At 37.4% G+C, this 22,108-nt stretch overlaps 1 protein-coding gene across 4 annotated transcripts in view; it reads left to right on the top strand.

Annotated features, from left to right (window-relative positions):
- The window catches only part of RPS6KA3 (ribosomal protein S6 kinase A3), a 127,219-nt gene that overhangs the window by 97,351 nt on the left and 7,760 nt on the right, over window positions 1–22,108 (top strand). For all 4 annotated transcript variants that reach the window (XM_047843695.1, XM_047843693.1, XM_047843692.1 and 1 more), the window contains 10 exons: window positions 1,044–1,132; window positions 1,331–1,395; window positions 1,470–1,572; window positions 4,893–5,017; window positions 7,016–7,141; window positions 9,707–9,796; window positions 11,713–11,871; window positions 13,871–14,032; window positions 17,094–17,170; window positions 17,708–17,825. In XM_047843695.1, the coding sequence (XP_047699651.1) occupies window positions 1,044–1,132; window positions 1,331–1,395; window positions 1,470–1,572; window positions 4,893–5,017; window positions 7,016–7,141; window positions 9,707–9,796; window positions 11,713–11,871; window positions 13,871–14,032; window positions 17,094–17,170; window positions 17,708–17,825 (1,114 nt within the window). The remainder of the gene's footprint in view (window positions 1–1,043; window positions 1,133–1,330; window positions 1,396–1,469; window positions 1,573–4,892; window positions 5,018–7,015; window positions 7,142–9,706; window positions 9,797–11,712; window positions 11,872–13,870; window positions 14,033–17,093; window positions 17,171–17,707; window positions 17,826–22,108) is intronic.

The raw sequence follows: 22,108 nt of genomic DNA, 5'->3' as shown, positions 1-22,108 counted from the left end.
CCCCTGCTGACACTCTGTCTCTCTCTCTCTCTCAAAAATAAATGAACATTAAAAATAAAAAATTTAAAAAATAGTGGATTTCTTAAATTCCTTTTGAAAAAAGATTCCAAGGCTACAGTAGAGAGCCATTGATGTAACGGTCAACCCTTTGCTTATGAGGGAGTGGTAACAGACCCAAAGGGATTGTCTTTTCACAAGGTCACAAAGTTCTTAGTAACAGGGCAGGAACTAAGACTCAGATCACAGTAGTGCTTTTTGCAAAAATCAGAAAAAATGGAAAAGTTTATTAGAAGATTATGGACTAAAATTCTATTAAGTGTTCACACAAAAGTCTATATACAAAAGTTCATAGCATCTTTATTTGTAGTAATCCAAAACTAGATACAGTCCAAGTGCCCTTCAACAGGTAAACGGACAAACGAACTGTGGTCCATCCATGCCATGGAATACTACTCAACAACTAAAAGGAATGATTTATTCATACATGCAACAACTTGGATGAATCTCAGGAAATTTATGCTGAGTGAAAAAATTACACGCTTTATGATTCCACTTACATAACATTCTTAAAATGACAAAATTATAGAAATTTAGAATAGATTCATGATTGCCAGAGGTTAGGAATTGGAGAGGGAGGGAGGCCAGTATGGTTATAAAGGGACAGTGTGAGGTATCCTGGTAGTGATGAACTGTTCATTATCTTTACTATGGTGGTGGATACAGGGACCTATACCTATAATATAATGGCAAAGAACTAAACTTCCATGTACACACACAAACAAACTCCAGCGGTTAAAGCTGGAGACATCTAAATGAGATAAGTTGATTGCATTAGTGTCAGTATTCTGGTTGTGATAGTATACTCTAGTTTTGTAAGACATTACCATTGGGGAAAGGGTACACAGGATCTATCTGTATTATTTCTTACAACTTAGTATAAACCCACAATTATCTTAAAATGAAAATACTAGTTTAAAAGTTTTAAAAATGAAATACAGATACTTCCAGAAAATAAAATGTTGTTATGTGGATTTATTATTTAGAGCCAAACTTGGGATGCCACAGTTTTTGAGTCCTGAAGCCCAGAGTCTTTTGCGAATGCTTTTCAAACGAAATCCTGCAAACAGATTAGGTAAAAATTGTAATAAGTTTCTTTTTTGTGTTTGTTGGTATTTGGGGTTTTTTGGCAGGGGGAGGTGGATATTTGTTTTTAATGTGTAATTATGACATATTAGGGCAAATATTAAAAGCAAAGTCTAAATAAACTATATATTCCTCCTTGAAATAAAAATATTTAATCAAAAATTCTAAACCATTTAATTTTTGATAGGTGCAGGACCAGATGGAGTTGAGGAAATTAAAAGACACTCATTTTTCTCAACAATAGACTGGAATGTAAGTATAGAATGAAAATGTGCTTGAATTTTTTTATAATTAACGCATACCTAAGTCTCTCCTTTTTCCTCTAGAAACTGTACAGAAGAGAAATTCATCCACCTTTTAAACCTGCAACTGGCAGACCTGAAGATACGTTCTATTTTGATCCTGAGTTTACTGCAAAAACTCCCAAAGGTAAGGAGAAAATGTGAAAACCCAAATGTAAGACTGTATATAGATATATAAGTCTTTATGCTATCCTCATACCTCCCCTTCCTACCATATGCCTGCTAAGGTAACTAGATAATTCGAAAATCCTTTACAGCATTTTATAGCAGTTAAGATCCATGTTGAACCTTATAACAAACTATGGGGGCACCTGGGTGACTCAATCAGTTGAGCATCCAACTCTTGATTTAGGCTCAAGTCATGATCCCAGGGTTGTGGGATCGAGCCTCACATCAAGTTCTGTACTGAGCATGGAGCCTGTGTAAGATTCTCTCCCTCCCTCTCTCTCTCAAAGTTAAAAAAATCTTTTAGCAAATTATGTTGTGCCTTAAACTTTGATACTATTTATGTGAAAAAATTATTTGGTTGTGTGTTTATTTACCTGTAGCTGTTTCTACTTAAAACACTATTCAGTATAGATAGTGCTCTTTAAAACTCTAATATTAAGTACAATTCTGCAAGTACTTGTAAAGTTTAAAATTTTTTTTTTTCAACGTTTATTTATTTTTGGGACAGAGAGAGACAGAGCATGAACGGGGGAGGGGCAGAGAGAGAGGGAGACACAGAGTCGGAAACAGGCTCCAGGCTCTGAGCCATCAGCCCAGAGCCCAACGCGGGGCTCGAACTCACAGACCGCGAGATCGTGACCTGGCTGAAGTCGGACGCTTAACCGACTGCGCCACCCAGGCGCCCCAAGTACTTGTAAAGTTTAAATCCAAAACATAGCTTAAACTTTGTATGAGGTGTCATCATTTCAAAGTAATTCAGGAGCACCTGGTGGCTCAGTTGGTTGAGCTTCTGACTCTTGATTTCGGCTCAGGTCATGATCCCATGGTTCGTGAGTTCCAGCCCTACGTCAGGCTGTGTGCTGACAGCATGGAGCCTGCTTGGGATTCTGTGTCTCCCTCTCTCTCTGCCCATCCCCTGCTTGTGCATGCTCTCTTTCTATCTCTCTCTAAAAAATAAATAAACATTTTTAAAAATGCTTCATATCCTGTGTCATGCCTTATCCTAAAATTGCATTAACAGTGACTATTACAGAGAAATTATCTTTGAAATGGTAATCTATATTTATTAGTGTGTGTATACACATAAGGGTATGTTTTGCACTCTAATACTCCCTCATTTAGGTGTACCAGACCCCAGGTTTATCACTGACAAGCAAATAAATAAAAAGTGTGCTTGTATGTATTTTCCATAGAGCACATCATTCAAACCTTGCTATAAAACTTTCCAGTCAGTGGGAATCCAAGCTGGTGTAGCCACTCTGGAAAACAGTATGGAGTTTCCTCAAAAAATTAAAAATAGGACTGTCCTACGACCCAGCAATTGCACTATAGGCATTTATCCAAGGGATTCAGGTGTGCTGTTTCAAAGGGACACATGCACCCCCGTGTTTATAGCAGCACCATCAACAATAGCCAAAGTATGGAAAGAGCCCAAATGGCCATCGATGGATGAATGGATAAAGAAGATGTGGTATATATACATATGATGGAGTATTACTAAGCAATCAAAAGGAATGAAATCTTGCCATTTGCAACTACGTGGATGGAACTGGAGGATATTATGCTAAGCGAAATTAGTCAGAGAAAGACATATCATATGACTTCACACATATGAGGACTTTAAGATATAAAACAGATGAACATAAGGGAAGCAAGAATAATATAAAAACAGGGAGGGGGACAAAACATAAGAGACTCATAAATATGGAGAACAGAGGGTTACTGGAGGGGTTGTGGGAGTGGGGATGGGCTAAATGAGTAAGGGGCATTAAGGAATCTACTCCTGAAATCGTTGCACCATATGCTACTTTGGATGTAAATTTTAAAAAATAAAATTAATTTAAAAAAATAAATTTAAATAAATTTTTAAAAAAAACTTTCCAGTCAGTATCCTCATAATTTGTGTTAAGCATTGATGGATGTTTATTATTTTTATAAGACAGTCTTAGAAATTTGAATTAATACATCAGCACAATTTTATCAAAAACATAAACAGTGATATGCATTGAATTGGTGATAGATGGTAATGTTTTACTTTGCTTTCTCATTACAATTTGTCCTGATAGAGGAAAGATCTCAGAATAGCACAATTCTATATTGTATTCTGCCCAGGTAGTTAGCAAAAGTCTTCAGTAGAATACTGTCACCTTGATTTAAAATTCACTAAACAGTATTTATTGCTGATACTATGAAGCTGATGTTAAAAAAGAACTTTATGCAGAGTTGATGTTTAAGTAGATTTGCCTATTTGGTTTTTGCCCTTAGCCTTTATAATATGATTATAAATATTAGTATGCTTAATTGTGTCTTTACATTTATGAGTAGTACATTTGTTATGATTTTATTTTTATAGTAACTATTGACTATATTTTAAAAGTAGTTTTCTGTTTTTGTTAATGCCAGTAGATTCCACATAAATAATTTGAATAACAATATATGTCATGTCATAAGATACAGTTTAAGGACTACATGCCATGATTTTCCTCAATATTACTTTTGATCCTTAAATATATATATATAAATATAGTAATTTTTTTCAATGTTTATTTTTCAGAGACAGAGACAGAGCGTGAGTAGGGAAGGGGCACAGAGAGAGGGGGACACAGAATTCAAAGCAGGCTCCAGGCTCTGAGCTGTCAGCACAGAGCCCGACGTGGGGCTCAAACCCACGAACTGTGAGATCATGACCTGGGCCGAAGTCAGACGCCCAACCAACTGAGCCAGCCAGGCGCCCCTAAATACAGTAATTTTTAACTTGTAGTTTAGATTTCCAGATTCTGATATTGTGTACTAAGATTACTGGCCTAAATTCCTTTCTCCTAAATTATCTGTAGATGAACATGTATCTCCACATGACCAGGAGCCATAGCACTGAATTTAAGATTTTGTTTCTCAGTCACACTAACCACATTTCAAATGCTAAGGAGCTGCATGTGGCTGGGGGCTGCCATATTGGACAGCACAGATAAAGAAAATTTACATCACTACAGAAAATTCTATGGATCATTGCTAATTTACAATAACATTAGCCCAGTAATTCATCGATTTATTATATTCTTCAACGAATTAGCTATTTTCTGGGCTCAGAAGAACTGGGATGTTAGAGCTCTGATACCCATAAGCCATCAGGACAGGGCTGATTTTACTGAGTTATCCTGGAAGCACTGGGTGCCTAAGAAGTAAAATTCCAGAATTAGTGAGAAAGGCCATACTGTCAACAGTTATTCCCTTAATTACCTTTCAAGTATTACCTTCTCAGTAATGTATTATTCTTTTCAGACTCACCTGGCATTCCACCCAGTGCTAATGCACATCAGCTTTTTCGGGGGTTTAGTTTTGTTGCTATCACCTCAGATGATGAAAGCCAAGCTATGCAGACAGTTGGTGTGCATTCAATTGTGCAGGTGAGTGAATGTATAAGTAATTTAAAGTTTGAAATGTTGTAAGATAGAGTTCACTGTGTGGATGATTATATTTGATCTGATTTTAAGTGGGCAGCTTAAAATAAATTTTATACCATTGACATTGCTTTTAGAAATTCCTTTCATTTGCTTTTAAAAAGATGGCATGCACTAAAATTCTGGATATCTGTCTGACTTAAAAGGGGAATTCTAAGAGAGTTGAGACATATATCACCATCTTGTCTCCACCCTTTCCTGTTTATCAGGAAAAAATGTTTATCAGGCCTAGTTTGTTTCATCTTCTGACTCTGTCAGGTCAGCTATGATGAACTGAGGTCTCCTGGTTCCCTGATAGCTTAGAACAGGGTTCAGCAGACTTGCTTTCTAAAGGGCCAGTTAAATGTTCGGGGCTTTGTAGGCTACATGATCTCTGTTACAACCACTCATATCTGCCATTGTAACACAAAAGCAGCCATAGACCAGTAGCTAAGTGAATGAGCATGGCTGTGTGCCAATAAAACTTTATTTATAAAAACTGGCAGTGAAAAAAAACTGGCAGTGAAACAGATTTGGCCCAGAAGCTATAGTTTGCCAACTTCTGCCATAGAAATGTATAAGAAATAAGAGTGAACTTCAGTCTTATGTTTTCCGTGTTTTGTTTCCTTGTTCATTGGGAATCCCCATTGCTATTAGGAAGAAATGGTTGCAGGTACTACCTTAGGGTGTGCCCTTCCTCATTATCCCATCTGTGTATCAGAGTTGGAGAAGGAGGTAAAAGCCACAGAAGCAGGTTTCTAGATGTCTGTGTGTTTGTAACAGGAGACTGGACTAGTAAATTAAATGTTATTCGAGGAACACAAATAGTATAAACCATTAGATTTATTCCTTCCCATCCTAGTATCATGGAAAGATAAATGTAATTCATCTTCCTAATCATAGAGGGAGCTAGATATGTCTTTTGAAGCATTGATTGTTTTTTAGGGTACTAAGTAGTGCTTGAGTTTGCTCCATGATGAAGTTGCTTTTGCTCTAACGTTTCTTTCCTGGGTTAGTCATCTTGCTTTCCACTTTCGAGAAAACCATTTTAAGCACTGGTTTTTAAATAAAATTCATGGTTGAAATAGTCTGTCCCTTTTACTGTAACAAGCATGTGATGTATAGGAAGTTTATAAGTTATAACTTCTCTACCTAACATAGAAGTCACAAACATATGTTCTACAGAATTCAAATTTTAACCTATACAAAGCACATAGACACCAGATGTGGCAGGGGATGCTCTCCCTTCAGTATAGCCAAGAGCAGCACAACTTCCCTCAGCGTACTTATGAAAGCGCTCATTTGCTAGCCACCATCCTACCCCATGTTATTTAGTCCTTAACCCATTAACAGCTTCTCTAGCAGAAGGTCTATTGAAGCTCTGACTTGAGGGTAGAGAACAGAGGGCATGGCTACTGATAGTCCCCAATGACAATAACAGGTATCACCTTCAAATATTTTATTTAATCCTCACCATTGCTCTCTGAAAAAACACACGTTCAGGGTTACATAGCCTGCAAGAGGTGCATCTGAGACAAGCATCCAGATGTTCTCATTCTGAATCCTCCTAAATCTTTTCTTCCGTACCGGAGGCTTCACACTGCTCCCTGTTTGCAAAAGTACTTCAGGGACCTAGCGTTGGCTGGGGAGTGGAATAGGGTTCAATCACAGGCAAGGCTTTCAGCTCCTTATCAATAACTCTGTGTTTTCTGTTGTACATACTCAGTTATTTCTTTTTAACACAAGTTTTTTAGCCTATTTTTTGCTGTACGTTTTATGGTAGACACTGCTAAAATACACAGTTGTGGAAGAATAAATGCTGTAAAGATTCATTTTTATTTTTGCCGATACTCATTTATATTTATTGTTAATATCAACAATGCATACCGAGTAACATATTCCACTATTATGAATTATACCATAGTCACTATAAAACTCTTTGTCAACCTATAATTGTCTTTGTAGCAGTTGCACAGAAACAGTATTCAGTTTACTGATGGATATGAAGTAAAAGAAGATATTGGCGTTGGCTCCTACTCTGTTTGCAAGAGATGCATACATAAAGCTACAAACATGGAGTTTGCAGTGAAGGTAAATATTTTTAGGTTTAAAATGCATCTCTAACAGTTCTTATTCATGCATGTCCATACCACTTAAAAATTACACTCTTCTTTGGTAAATGTGCTTTCTCTTATTTAAAAAAGGAGGGGGGAGGGTATGGTAAACTGAAATATCTGCAACCTTCAGGGACCTTAATCTGGAACCATGGATTCACCTGTAAGCTAAAGGTAAGCGCATACCTACAGTTTGCTCAAGACAGAATCGTTTACACCTGATTTTTAGTAACACTCTTTTACTCTAAAAAGTCCCCAATTTTGTGGTCTAAGAGTCAGGGAATTCCTCAAGATTGTATGCCAAATTTTTTATGTTTACATTTTTCTGGCAAAAAGTGTTCATACTGTCCTTCACATTTAAAAGGATCTGTGCACCAATAAAAGAATATGCACCACCGTTATAAAATTTGTTATCATTAGCTGTTTTAATTTCATCAAGGGTCAAGACAGTAAGAATTTTCTAAGTCAAAAACCAAAGCACATGGCTCTATGATAAAGTTTGAATTACAAACCTTTAGTTGAAAGTGAAAAAATACTGTATTCAGGTTTCTGCCTTTTCACTTCTTGGGATGGTAGTCTCTGCTCTCCCATTGCAAACAATTTAATGTCTAAAGCTTTCAGCTAATTTTGAACCTTAGAAATGATCTATAAGTGTTTAGTGATCTATAAATGTTTAGTTAGTAGGGGAGTAGCATTAATTGTTATTACTTCTGTACATCCATCTATCATACAGATCTACCATGATTTCATTGTGTAAAAATAAATGTCTTTTATATATGCATAGCAAATAGCTGGGAAGACACACATACACAAAAAAATTGTTACTACTATTCTAAACTTGGATGTAATTGCTTTAAAAGTCATCAGTGTCTGGCCTTCTGTAAAGTGTAAGGATGAACCATAAAAAGGCATTTTAATTTGCTCTCTACTCTTTGCTCATAGTGAAATCTAGAGTACATAGAAATTTTCTGATTGCTTACATGAAAGGAGATAAGGTGAGTAATGTACATGGTAGGCAGTTTAAGGATGTATCTTGTCTCCATAAACACATCAGAAAAAAGTAGAAATGCCCTGAGGCCCCCTTTGAATTACATAAACCAGGAGCAGTATACCAAAACCTTGAGAATATCTCCAAGCTATCTGTGGAGTCTTGTGACTTAAATTAGATTCATAAAACAAATTCCAGCATAAATTCATTCTACTGAAATTACTACAAATCAAAGATCTGCAAGCAAAAGTATGAATGAAATGTAAGCTCTGCTCAGATTAACAGATGAAAGAGATTGTTGCTAGGAATAACACCTTCCAGTGTGTTCTCAGAAGTGTCTTCAGAAGACTCATCTCCCTTGAATTTGCATGTCTATTCAATATACCTTCTTCTTAATCATCCATTTGCCTAATTCCACACTGTCATTTGCATTTGATTACAGTGTACACCTATGTTTGTATTCCTCGTCCTTCACATACGGAACTGTTTTACAACTAAATACACTTCTGATAGCAGATTTGGCTCACACTGTGAGTTGCAAACTCTTTCCTAGATTGCTGGAGCATTGGAGTTATTTATTGTGTACATTAATTACTAAGCCTAAATCGAAAATATGTAGGTCACAAAATTTGTTTCAGACTACCCTCTGGACAAAATGAAAGCAAAACGTGTTATCCTTTTAAAAATATAATATTACTGGGGCGCCTGGGTGGCTCAGTCGGTTGAGCGGCCGACTTCGGCTCAGGTCACGATCTCACGGTCCGTGAGTTCGAGCCCCGCGTCGGGCTCTGTGCTGACAGCTCAGAGCCTGGAGCCTGTTTCGGATTCTGTGTCTCCCTCTCTCTGACCCTCCCCCGTTCATGCTCTGTCTCAAAAATAAATAAACGTTAAAAAAAATTTAAAAAATATATATAATATTACTTTAACAGATTAAAACTTTAAGAGATGTATTTTTAAGAAACAGCTGACATAAAAGGATTGGAAAGCTACATTAGTATTTTAAAGGGCTTTATTATAATAATTAAACTTCACTTTAGCCAAGTAAAATTCTAGGTGTGGTTTTCTGCTTAGCTTTCTGCCTAGCTTCAAAAATGAGCTTGTTCCACTTAACTCTTAATTAATTCTTTATAAGTAGCTTACAACTAATGGGTTCTTCCACTGAAGCATTTTATTAAAGGAAGTAAAGGTAATTTAGTAAACAGATGGCTAGTGGTGGTATTATATATACATATATACATCTTTTCCTTAATTTTCTGTATTGATAGGGGTTAGAAGTTGACTACATTTACAAGGGCTTAAGACATTCAAGGATGGAAGAAAGAGATGTTCTTGGTACCTTTTCTTGAGGCCTTTGAGTATTTAGTAAGTTCTAAACTTAGACTGGCTTTCAAATTTTGATTAGACAGTGTGGCCAGGGACTTAAATAAGACTGGTTGATAAATGGCTCATATGCCTAGTATTTATATAAGATAATACTTAAGATCTGTAGCTTTAATACTTAAGGTTTGTGACTGTATAGTTCATGAGATTTTATGATAAATACCTGCCTTTTAGATTATTGATAAAAGCAAGAGAGACCCAACAGAAGAAATTGAAATACTTCTTCGTTATGGACAGCATCCAAACATCATTACTCTAAAGGATGTAAGTAGTAAATTCTTTAACTCTGATCATTTGAATCAGTTGTCTAACTCGCTCTGGGAATGTTTTCAAATATCATGTGGTAGACAAAGAACTCGATATCGTAAGTTTTAAAAAAATTGACTGGAGTACAACATATGTAGCATAATTTCAGCTATAAAGAAAAATATGTTTATGTAGTTAATTTTTGTATTTTTGCTTTAAGAAGAAAAATGTTACTGACATTATTGCTTTTAATACCTATGTTTACTGGAACATGTGGGTATTAATTAGTATTAGGGATTAACTAGTCTCAGACTCTATGGATTCCCCAAACTCTCTTCCACAGTACTGCCTGAGAAAGCAAACACTCAGGTATGTTACTTGCCTACCTACATCTCATACCCCCACTCACCTCCAGTCCTTGCCTTCCTCTGTCTGCAGTAGTTTTCACACTTCCTCTCATACCCCATGCTCTAACCATGCTCTAGTATGTACACATCTTTCAGCTTTCCTCCTTTTCTCATGCTGCTCTGTCTGAATTTATGATTTCCTCAATGAACAGTACCACTTCCCTTCTTTGCCTGGCTAACCACCGTTCCTCTAAAACTTTGCTAAAACCTTACTTCCTCCAGGAGGTCTGTTCTTCGGATTGCCACACCCTAGACAAGTGAGGTATCCTTTCCTTTCTGCCTGTGGTTTTATCATACCAGAGCTGTTGGCGAAGGGTGTGAACTCCCCAGGCAGCATTAAACCTTCTCTTGCTCATGGTGCTCACATAGGCTCAAAGGCCATATCTGGGTGTCATAGACCTGATATGTCACATGGCCAACTAAGCCAGAGAATTTCTAAGGTACCTTTTGCCTTTCACCTCTGAGATTTTGTGAATTCCAAAGTTTACTCTTCCTTTTTCCTAACCAAAACTCCAGTTTCCTGAGATTAATTTATCACTGCTCATTGTTAGAAGAAGAATGTTAACTTAGTCCCATTAAAATGTGAAGCTGCATATCTTAAGTGACTCTTTAATTACTATAACCTCCAAGAATCTGACCAACTAAATAAAAAAGGAAATACAGAAAATTCTTTCTTCCTTGACTTGGAAACTCCCTAAGCTGTTACTGGTTTTTACATCTTTCCTCCTTCTTTGATTTCAAATTCCAAGGTCTCTAAAATTTTCCCTGCTTTTATCACAGCATCTCCAACATTTTTTTTAACTTATTTCTATGTCTGTTTCTCCCTACTAGAATAAAAACATTGAGGACAGGTACCTTGTTTTCTACATATTTGGGGCCCCAGCACCCACTACCTCTTACGGAGCTAAATAAAGGTGTGCAGTAACCCGGTGGTGACGGGGAATAAAAGAAACTGAAGCTTAATAAAGAGGCTATCTCAGTTTGGGATTGCCTGAAGTACAAATCCAGAATTACAATGAGCTTTCTATTTCTGCATTGGGAGGAAACTTGTATGCTTCTGTGTGGTTAGATGGAATATCTTTCTGCTACTTGATCTTCCTACTTAATTTGTGCCACAGCTTGTATTTCAGTTTAATCAAAACCAGAATTGATTCGTTGTACTGTTTATGTAAATATAGAAGTTCTGCAGTTGCAGAAGTTCCAGGAAAATCATAGTCCCCGCTGTCATCGATAGAAAGATCAAGAGAAACAAACCTGAGAGCAACAGTTCAGTACCCCTTCATATACGATGCCCATCGTTACTTTGATTGCCATGACTTAGGTTTCACAGAAGGAAGTTGCAGATTATTTTTCTGACATTCAATCTAATCAATTCCTGTTTTAATATTCTTGCATGTATAAAATGGCTTGCAAATTTTATATCCTCCATCAGTTGTGATAAATAAAAATTTCCTTGACTATAGACTTTGTTCTGAGCACATGTAAAGCCTCAAATAATTTTTGACATTTTGGTGTTAAATCTTACAGGTATATGATGATGGAAAATACGTGTATGTAGTGACAGAACTTATGAAAGGGGGTGAATTGCTGGATAAAATTCTTAGACAGAAATTTTTCTCCGAAAGAGAGGCCAGTGCTGTCCTCTTTACTATAACCAAAACTGTTGAATATCTTCACGCACAAGGGGTAAGTCTTTTTAACATTTTATATATACAAATACACACATGCACACACATACATACATACATATATATACATACACACACACACTTTCACCTTTTCTTTTTTTTTTTACCTATTCTTTCTGAATGTTTGAACTAAAATTACAAAGGTAGAAGTTACTTTATGCATTAATGGAAAATACTATTAGCTTAATTATTTGCTGTTCTTCATTTACTAAAATTTCTCCCACCAAGGTTGAAGTGCTACTTTGAAATCGTGACTTGTTTATATTAAGTTCTTATGCTTCCCAACAAAAAGTGAGTGAGGTCTTCTGACCAGGAAGACGTATCACCATTTTTGCTAGGCCACTCTGTGCTCTTGAGAATTAGATCCATTGCAAGTTTAGAAGCACAACCATAGAATCATGGGTTGTATTCACTTATAAAAAGAAATTAAGAGGGGCACCTTGGTGACTTAGTTGTTTGAGCGTCCGACTTCGGCTCATGTCATGATCTCCTGGTTTGTGAGTTTGAGCCCCACATTGGGCCCGCGGCTATCAGTGCAGGGCCCACTTTGGATCTTCTCTCCACATGTCTCTCTCTGCCCCTGCCCCGCTCGCACTTTCTCTCAAAAATAAATAAACATTAAAAAATAAATAAATACGTGGGGCGCCTGGGTGGCTCAGTCGGTTGAGCATCCGACTTCGGCTCCGGTCATGATCTCACAGTTCGTGAGTTCGAGCCACGCGTCGGGCTCTGTGCTGACAGCCCAGAGCCTGGAGCCTGCTTCAGATTCTGTGTCCCCTCTCTCTCTGCCCCACCCCTGCTTGTGCTCTGCCTCTCTGTCTTTCAAAAATGAGTAAACATAAAAAAAAATTTTTTTAATAAATACAAGGAAATTAAGAGACTACTTCTTAAGGAGTTTATTTTCAATATGTTATTCTCATTTTGTTTGTCTTTGCTTCTAGAAGCTAACAACTGGGAAGTGTCACTTTCATTCTAGAGCTTCTTGATTTCTAGCTGGTCAAGATTTGCCTAGTATACTAGCTAAGAATTAGTGGGACTCCATAGTCACTGGAGAATTGATGACTTTGCAGTCATCTAAGTCTTCTATATTCTTTTCCATTGCTTCAGCAGTAATTAGTTACTCAGATGATCTGGAGAAGTAATGTTCTCAATGTTAGAAACTAAAACTGAGGTGATTGATTAGAATCTAGACTCAGAATTTAGTGGTAGAAGAAACATAGAAGTCTAATAAGGAATGTCAAGGTTTATGTGAAAGAAGTACTCAAGTAGGTAACTGAAGGGGGAGAAATATTACAAAAATCTAAAGGAACAATATCTTTTAGTATGTGTGACGTTGTCACTTGGATATTAAATAGGCAGTACTTAAAGTCTGGATTTTTTTTTTCCTTTTTACCCCTAAACCCAGTGCCTGTTCCATTGAGCCTGTCAGCACTTGTTTGTTGTATACATCCATTATACATGCTGTTCCCTCTCCTTAGAATGACTGTCCCCCACTGTTCCAGCTGGTTTGGACCAGATGTTACCTCCTCTAGAGACGCATCTCTCACCTGTTTATTCTCTGCCTTCCTCACTACCGTGCAAGCTCCTAGCATGGAAAGGCAAGGATCTTACAGGTCTTGTTTAATATGGTATCTGGAGCTTCTTATATAATACCCTGGCACATGATAGGCATTCAATAAATATTTGTTGAATAAATGAATAACCTAGGGGCAGATATTACTGCTATTTGCATTTTACCTTAACCTAACCTACGTACTCAATGGACAAAGAGGAGGGAAGTACATACTATTTTTTCTTCCTTCTTTCCTTGCCCTGGTTCTGTATTAGAGGGTTATGCTTACATTATCAGCCTTTTATAATGTTGAGATCATTTGAAGGTCAGCACTCACATCCTCTTGTTAAGTACATTGCTTGACAGTTTGTGAATAAAGAATTTTCCATCATGGAAATGTGTTGTTGTATTGTTAATGTACCTCTTTAATTTGTATTTCAATTAGGTGGTTCACAGAGACTTGAAACCTAGCAACATTCTTTACGTGGATGAATCTGGCAATCCAGAATCTATTCGAATTTGCGATTTTGGCTTTGCCAAACAGCTAAGAGCAGAAAACGGTCTTCTCATGACTCCTTGTTATACTGCAAATTTTGTTGCACCAGAGGTAATTGTGAAATTATTTGCTTCCAGTATTTCAGTATATTTAAAAACTCATTTGCTGTGTTTAATATGGAGTAGTTAATAGTTGTTTAATTGAAGACTTACTGAACAAATAATTAAAATAAAATGTCAGCTCTTTTTCTTCTGATGGTAGTTCATCCTGTCCTCAGTCCCCTACTACTTAGTCCTTTTCTTGCCTTAACTTCTGTCTTTCTACATAATCACTCATCTGTAGTGGTCTACTGTCACTAACACTTTTGTGCTTGTCAGCACATGGAATTAAATGGAAAGTAGCTTATTCTCATCCTTTCCTAATATCCTTTTTAATTTACTGGTTTTGACACCATCTTCCTGTATTTCTGAGGCTAAAACATCATGGTCTCTTCTTGTCTTTAGCTACATAACTAGGTATCATCTCTGTTATCCTCAAAAACCAGTTTGAGGTTCTTCTGTTCACAAAACTGCCATCCTAGGCCCTGCTTCCTTCACCACACCCCAAATGACTGCCATGGCCTAATTTCACCTTGCTCCCTTTCTCGATCTCTGATCATTCCACAGAAGAGCTGCAGTGTTACTGAAGTCTTTTTCAAGCCCTACTTTGATCAAGTTGCTTCTTTTCCTAAGAAATTTCTGTTCCCCGTTGTAGCAAATCTAAAATCCACTGCTTTGCCCTCAAGATTTCTTGTCTTTTTATTATCATTGTGTAAAAACACATAACTATGAACTAGATAAGAAAAAATAATAGTTAACCGAGGCACCTGGGTAGCTCACTTGGTTAAGCATCTGACTCTTGGTTTCAGCTCAGGTCGTGATCTCACAGTTCTTGGGTTCGAGCCCCACATTGGCCTCCACGCTGATAGCGTGGATTCTGCTTGAGATTCTCTCTCTCCCGCTCTCTATGCCCCTCCCCCACTCATGCTCTCTCTGTCTCTCTCAAAACAAATAAATAAAGTTAAAAAAAGATAGTCAAACCTAACATAGGGGTTATGTGCCAGTCACATGTATTAACTGATTTCATCCTCACAACATAGGGTTTACATGTAATAATTCCTTCTAATCATAACTTTGTGAAGTAAATACTTTCACTCAATTCTTATAGGAAACCAGGTGCACAGTGAAAGGTTACATAATTTGTTTGAGGTCAGGTCGAGATTTGAGCCCCAGCAATATGGCTGCAAAGTCTGTGCATTTACCATTATATATTTCACAAAAAATGATAATAGTTGGTAGTGTTAGAATGGTTGCATTATATTTACCAAACTTTTTGTAATTTTCTTACTTTGAGTTATAAAATAATACTTTTAAAAAGACTCCTTGCACCTGTTCTGGTGGTACTAGAGCTAATGAGGGACAGACTCTCTGCTTGTTTGTCCACATACCCACAGCATCTGACACATATCCAAGCATAGTCACTTCATCTAGCCATCTCATTTTTCCCCATCAGTGTTTTCTGCTTCAGACAATCAATCTGCTTCTTGAAATCACCATGTAGCTGTTTTGCCTTGGCACATTGGATGTTTTTTGTTTCAAAGCCTCTGAATTCATCTTTTTCAGGAAATCTTCCATAATTAAACTCTCTTTAGACTTGAGCTTTTAACTCTTTGTCTCCTACTCACCACTTAGTCATCCAGGTTAAAACTTGGAAGCCCTCCTAAAATCCTCCTTCCCCATCATTTCTCTACATCCAGTGGGTCACCAAACCCTTTCCATTCTGATTCCTAAATATTTTAGACCTCTTATCCTTTACCCTGTACATCTCATCTGAACTAAGTTGTTCCTCTTTTATCTTTACATCTCTTTCTATCCATGTCCTGCCTTGGTGTGGTTCCTCACAGCCTTTCACTTGGTTTGATACAAATTGTTTCCTGTCATTTGGCCTTTTTTCCACTCTGTCTTCTTACCAGCATTTCCTTTATACCTTGAGTTATCCTTTTGGTGTACACATCTACTTATTTTATTTCCCTGTTTAATGCTTCAGTGACAACTGATTGCCTACAGGAAAAATATTTTAATTCCTTAACAAGATACATGTAAAAGCCTTTCATTCTCTCCAGTGTACCCTACCTAGAGATCTGGCCACACTGAATCCTTGCCTCTCCTTAAGCATGCTCTGCTCGCTTGCCTCTGCCCTTTGCCTCCTGAATTCTTACTTATAGGCCCAGTACAAGCAGGCTGCCCTCTAGCCTTCCTTCTCTCCACATTTCAAGAATGAATTTTTTCCTCATCTTTATACTCAGACCACTTTAAATATAATTTTGTTATAATACTACATTGTCAAAGTGCAACTCTTGATTCCGGCTCAGGTGGTGATTTTTCAGTCATGAGATCAAGCCCCGCATTGGGCCCAATGCTGAGCGTGGAGCCTCTTGGGATTCTCTATTCCTCTCTCTCTCTGCCCCTCCCCTGCTTGCTCTCTCTCTCTCAAAATAAATAAACATTAAAAAAAATCAGCCAAAAAATACTTACCACATTGGATTATTAACTTTATTTATTTATTTATTTATTTATTTATTTATTTATTTATTTCCCCTGCCATATTCTGATTTTCTTAAGGAAACCAGAGTGTTTTGTGTTTATCACTGTTCATTCCTAGGAATAGTTGGTGACTACTAAATGCTCAAGTGAATCATTTTAAATATGTAGAAGTATAATTTTGCACTCTATCATTTGTACTTTCATATGTGTTCTTAAAAGTATGGTTTTATGTAACCAGTTTTGCAGCCTTATACAAACTAAATATATATTCATTTAAATAAGAAACTTAGAGGGGAGTGGGGATGGGAAGGAAAGAAACTTAGCTTCAATTTATTTTATAGTTCTCTCTATGCTACAGCAGCACTCAATAAATGCTAATTCAAATACCAAAATGAAATTTTACATATATATGAAATATTAGTCATAGAATGTTTTGGAATAGGGTTAATATATTATTGCCTTGTTTGCTAATCATGTTCTGTTGAGGTTTTTCTTAAATACACTGATTTAGAAGATACAGTGTAGTTCATGGCCTATTCACATCTCTAAGTAAACAGTGGTATATTAATACTAATTGTTATTTTTTCTAGGTTTTAAAACGACAAGGCTATGATGCTGCTTGTGATATATGGAGTCTTGGTGTCCTCCTCTATACAATGCTTACTGGGTGAGTGGACCATATTTTGCAAGCATTTATTCATCAATATTTTCTTCAAATTATCTAGTTTTATTTCTTTCATTTCTGCGTTATAATATCCTTCTTTTCATGTTTTCTCCTATTACCTAATAATACAATCCTGTAGTGTGCGTGTGGATTTGTAAATATATATTTATAACTGTATCATTGATGATTTTCTATAATGTACCATTTACTAATGTCTTAAGGTCTTACCTTGACTTTTTTCCATGCCTTTTTTGTATTCTTATGTCATAAATATATACTACTTTAAATATTTTATTCTTGTATGTCATATCTTAAAATATTTATTTTATAATATATTAAGTCTAATTAATAGTTCATAGCTTATACCTTGAACTGGCGCTTTATGAAGCTTCATGATGTTGATGTTTTTCACTTTTGGAGATTTCAGTGAAGTATTACATTAAATTACTCAGAGTACTCTTGGATACTGCAAAGAAATGTGAAGATTACCAACCAAAAAGAAATTTTATTCATTAACATTTTAATTTTATTATAAAATAGTTACACTCCATTTGCAAATGGCCCTGATGATACACCAGAGGAAATATTGGCACGGATAGGCAGCGGGAAATTCTCACTCAGTGGTGGTTACTGGAATTCTGTTTCAGACACAGCAAAGGCAAGTATAGCTTCCTATAATAAACTTTTGAGAAAATAATTTTTCATAATCCCTAGTGAGAAAAAATAATGCCAGTTAAAAACTTTTGTTTATGAAGTAGTATTTTGAAGTGATGTTACCAAATAACTTGAACTCACAAATGGACCAATTAATTTGTTTCCCAGAGGTATTGGTTTGGCTTTGTTATTATCTATATATCTAAAACTACTTCTTACTTACAAACATAATGAATAATAATGGTGGTTGTCTTCATGATTTGTGTGTCTATTCTGTGCCTCACACTGCACTTCTCCTAAATTATCCCATTTAATCTTCTTAACGAACCCTGTAAAATAGGCGTTAGTATCTCCATTTCACAGAAGGAAACCAAGGCCCAGAATTTTGGTGTGAATTTGTTTTTGGTTACCCACCAGCTACATGTGGGTGCTTCAAATTAAACAGTTGATTCCAAAGCCCTTGTTCCCTAGAATAGACTATACCATGTTCTCTTTTTGGTCCATATTATGTAGAAAGGGGTCTCCTCTTCTTCACAGTAAACAGTAGTATAGTTTTATAGTATCTGTTTGAAATCCACTTGAAAAGCCTTTGTCCCTGAAAGATCTGCCATCCTCTGGCTGACTTGCTTTCCAATTCTGCTCTACTTCCACTTTACTCGTAGAAAATGCTCTTTTAAAAAGAAGAGCAAAAAATTTAAAAACTAAAAAGAAAAAGAGGGGCGCCTGAGTGGCTCAGTCAGTTAGGCTTCCAACATCAGCTCAGGTCATGATCTCAAGGTAGGTGAGTTAGAGCCCTACGTCGGGCTCTGTGCTGACAGCTCAGAGCCTGGAGCCTGCCTCAGATTTTGTGTCTCCTTCCCTCTCTCTGCCCCTCCCCAACCTGTGCTCTCTCTCTCTCAAAAATAAATAAACATTTTAAAAAACCTAAAAAAAAGAAGAACAGAGTTTTCCACTTCCAAGGAAGAAAAACATAGAGGAGATAAAGAAGATAATTACTGGTAAAAGTGCTTGCTGGTGTCTCTTAGAGGTGGAAGCCTGAGGTGAGATGATTGTGTAAGTAAATAGGGCATGTAACAAATGTCGATTGATACTTTTGGCCTAGAGATGAAGCCTATGTTAGCCAATTTAATGTCTATATAGATAACATTTGGCTTTATAACTGATTTAAAACGACCTGGTATCCTTTCCCTTTTATTAGCCATAACATTTCTTAAACTAGATAATTCATTTTTCTGGGATTTCTTTTTCTTCCATGTATTGAGCACCTACAACCTACTTAATAAGTGAAAGTCCAGGGATAAAAGATGTGACTGAGATAGAATTCCTGATCTCAGGAATCTCACAGTCTAGTTGGGAGATGGCCCCAAGTATACAGTACAGTGTCACGTGTGCTGTTACAGTGGTACATTTTTTTATGTTGAAGAAGTTCACAGATGGTGCTCAGTCAGAAAGATTTCCAGGAAAGCTTTCCAGAAGCAGTGAAGGGACTTTCTTGGCAGCTTTAGGGAGCAGAAGGATGTATTCCATCCCAGGCTGAGAGAGCAGCACATGCTATTTGTGGTCACGACAGCCTGAGCATGGCAGAACGCCTCCAGGTGGCTGTGCACGGTTTGATGGGACTAGTACAGGGTACACATTGAGAAGGTAGCTGATGAACCCAGATTATGAAAGGCTTTGTAGATTATGCTCAGGATTTGGGGTCTATTCTAGGTATTGGAGAAGTGTTGAAAAATCTTAAGCATTTTCATGATCACATTTTCTTTTTTTTAAATGTTTATTATTGAGAGAGAGCGAGCAGGGGGGGGGCAGGGGGAAAGGGAGAGAGAGAATCCCAAGCAGGCTGTGCTGTCATAACAGAGCCCAGCACAGGGCTCGATCTCACAAACCATGAGATCATGACCTGAGACAAAATCAAGACTGAGTCTTGATTCAACCGACTCAACCAACTGAGCCACCCAGGCGCCCTGAAAATTTTCCTTGTTTAAGTTTATTCTGTGGTGGGGTAATTCTTATCCATGGAGTCTACCACAAATTGCCATGATCAATTGTGAGGCATATCAGGTAATGTCACCATATGAAGTATCAGAGCTTACCCACTGCCTGCTTTTTAAATAAATTCTAGAGATAACCTCACCTTGCTCTAATTTTGATAATTTCATTCTCATTGACTTGCATGCCAGTATGCTGTTTTGGGCGAAAGAAAAAGAAAAGTGAGGATGAGATAAAAATGGGATCTAAGTCACAGCCTTTCTTATAAATGTTACATTATTACTAACAACTTTTGCTAATTTGCCCAGTTAAGACTTGAGTTTGTTGGGGCGCCTAAGCGGCTCAGTCACTTAAGCGTCCGACTTCACTCATGTCATGATCTCATAATTGGTGAGTTTGAGCCCCATGTTGGGCTCTGTGCTGACAGCTCAGAGCCTGGGGCCTGCTTCAGATTCCGTGACTCCCTCTCTCTCTGCCCCTCCCCCGCTTGTGCTCTCCCTCTCTCTATCAAAAATAAATAAACATAAAAAAAAATTTTTTTAAAGACTTGAATTTGCAAGTATAATGTGATAATTGAATACCCACAATATTGGGAAGAAGGAGGGTTCTATCAATCTGATATGTCACCTCAAGAGTACATTGCACATGTGAATGTCATCAGTCATATGGGCCATATGTTTCATATGTGGCTTTGAGAAGAACAGGACCATTTACTGGGCATTTATGTGCCAAGAACTATGCTAGTACTTTTGCCTACATTATTTCATTCATTCCTCACTGATCTAATATTAGGGACTTTACTTGTAAGGTTTTGCAGTAGTTCAGGTCATGAATGATGAAGACCTACACTAGAGCAGTAGCAGGATTTAAGCCAAATGGAAGAGAAATTTAGCAGGCAGAATAGATTCGGTGGTTAATTGGACATAAGAAGCAAGGGAGAAGCAGATAGCAAGCATGTAGTCCTTATTTCCACGTCAGGCAAACGAGCAGGGTAGTGGTGTCCCTTCACCAAGATGTGAAATGCAAAAGTAGTTTTGAAAGGAGTGATGACTACAGATTTGGAAATTAAGAATTTGAAATGTGACTGTGATATATAATTAAGAGATGTGTGTCCATCAAGCACCTGGCTATATGGATGTAGATTTTAGGAAGAAGTAGAGGTCTTGGGTGGACTGTGGAGTTGGAAGTTGTCATCATCTGGAGTAGCTACAGCCATGAGCACAAAGGAGCTTATCTGAGCAGAGTGATGAGAGCTATGGAAGGAATTCAAGGGAGCCACCACCATTTAATGAGAAAGCTTAGGAGGAATAGCCATTGAAGGATAATAGAACAGGAGGAAGAGAAGTGGTTCTCAGTGACTTGGCCCAAGTGCACTGCTTAATGCACAGGTCTGATTAAAGTTATAGTAGAGTTTTGTTGTGTCCCTCAGCAGTTTTGCAATCTTTTATGTACTTGAAGAACATTTTTGCACTTTAAAAATTTGGAAGGGGAGTTACTGGTTGTTTCACCTTTTATTTCTAATTCTGTTCAGTAACTTATTCCCGCTCTTAGCTGTTAATGAAAACTAAAAATAAGAAACTGGTAGTATCTAATAGCAGAGGAATCCTTAGAATAACATCTCGATTCGCAATATCCAGTCAGCCACCGGGTTCTGTTGTTTCTTCTAAGTACCTCAGTTCCATCCATATTTCTCCATTTCTTATACTGCCCTGAAGCCATCAACTCTCACCGGTCTCACATTGGAGTCTCCAGGCTTGTACCCTGCAATCCATTTTCGTTCACATGTAGTAAGCATAATCTCTCTAAAGTACAAACATGACTGTATTACTCCTTTGCTTTAAATGATTTCTTACCTCCGGAAAAAGTGCAACTTTGCTAATGTAGCTTACAAGGGCCTTCAGGGTCTGGTCCCTTCTCACCTTTATCACTTTATCTGCTGCCACGGTCTCCTTTGCAGATTTTGTTACAGCCACATTGCCGTTCCTTTCAGTTCCTTAACTGTGGCATGTTCTCCTATCCCTGAGGGCTCTGCCTACTTGAATTGCTCTGTCCCCCCCCCCCCCCCCCCCGCCCTCTTCTCTAATCCATCTCCTGCTCATCCTTCAGGTCTCACATTCCTCTAAGGAAGTCACTCCAAAGCCACAGCACCCTGTTCAGGTTAAGCATCTCTTTGTGTTCAACTGTACCTCTTTATTCATCCCATCCAAGAACTTACTGTTTGCTTTGTAATTGATTCTTTGTCTCTCCCTCACAGGGCTGAAAGCTTCATGAGGTTAGAGTTCATTTTATCTTATTCAT

Source organism: Prionailurus viverrinus, chromosome X (assembly GCF_022837055.1).
Source record: "Prionailurus viverrinus isolate Anna chromosome X, UM_Priviv_1.0, whole genome shotgun sequence".
In the NCBI taxonomy this organism is placed as follows: domain Eukaryota; kingdom Metazoa; phylum Chordata; class Mammalia; order Carnivora; family Felidae; genus Prionailurus; species Prionailurus viverrinus.
This window is presented reverse-complemented; position numbering and strand designations above follow the sequence as displayed.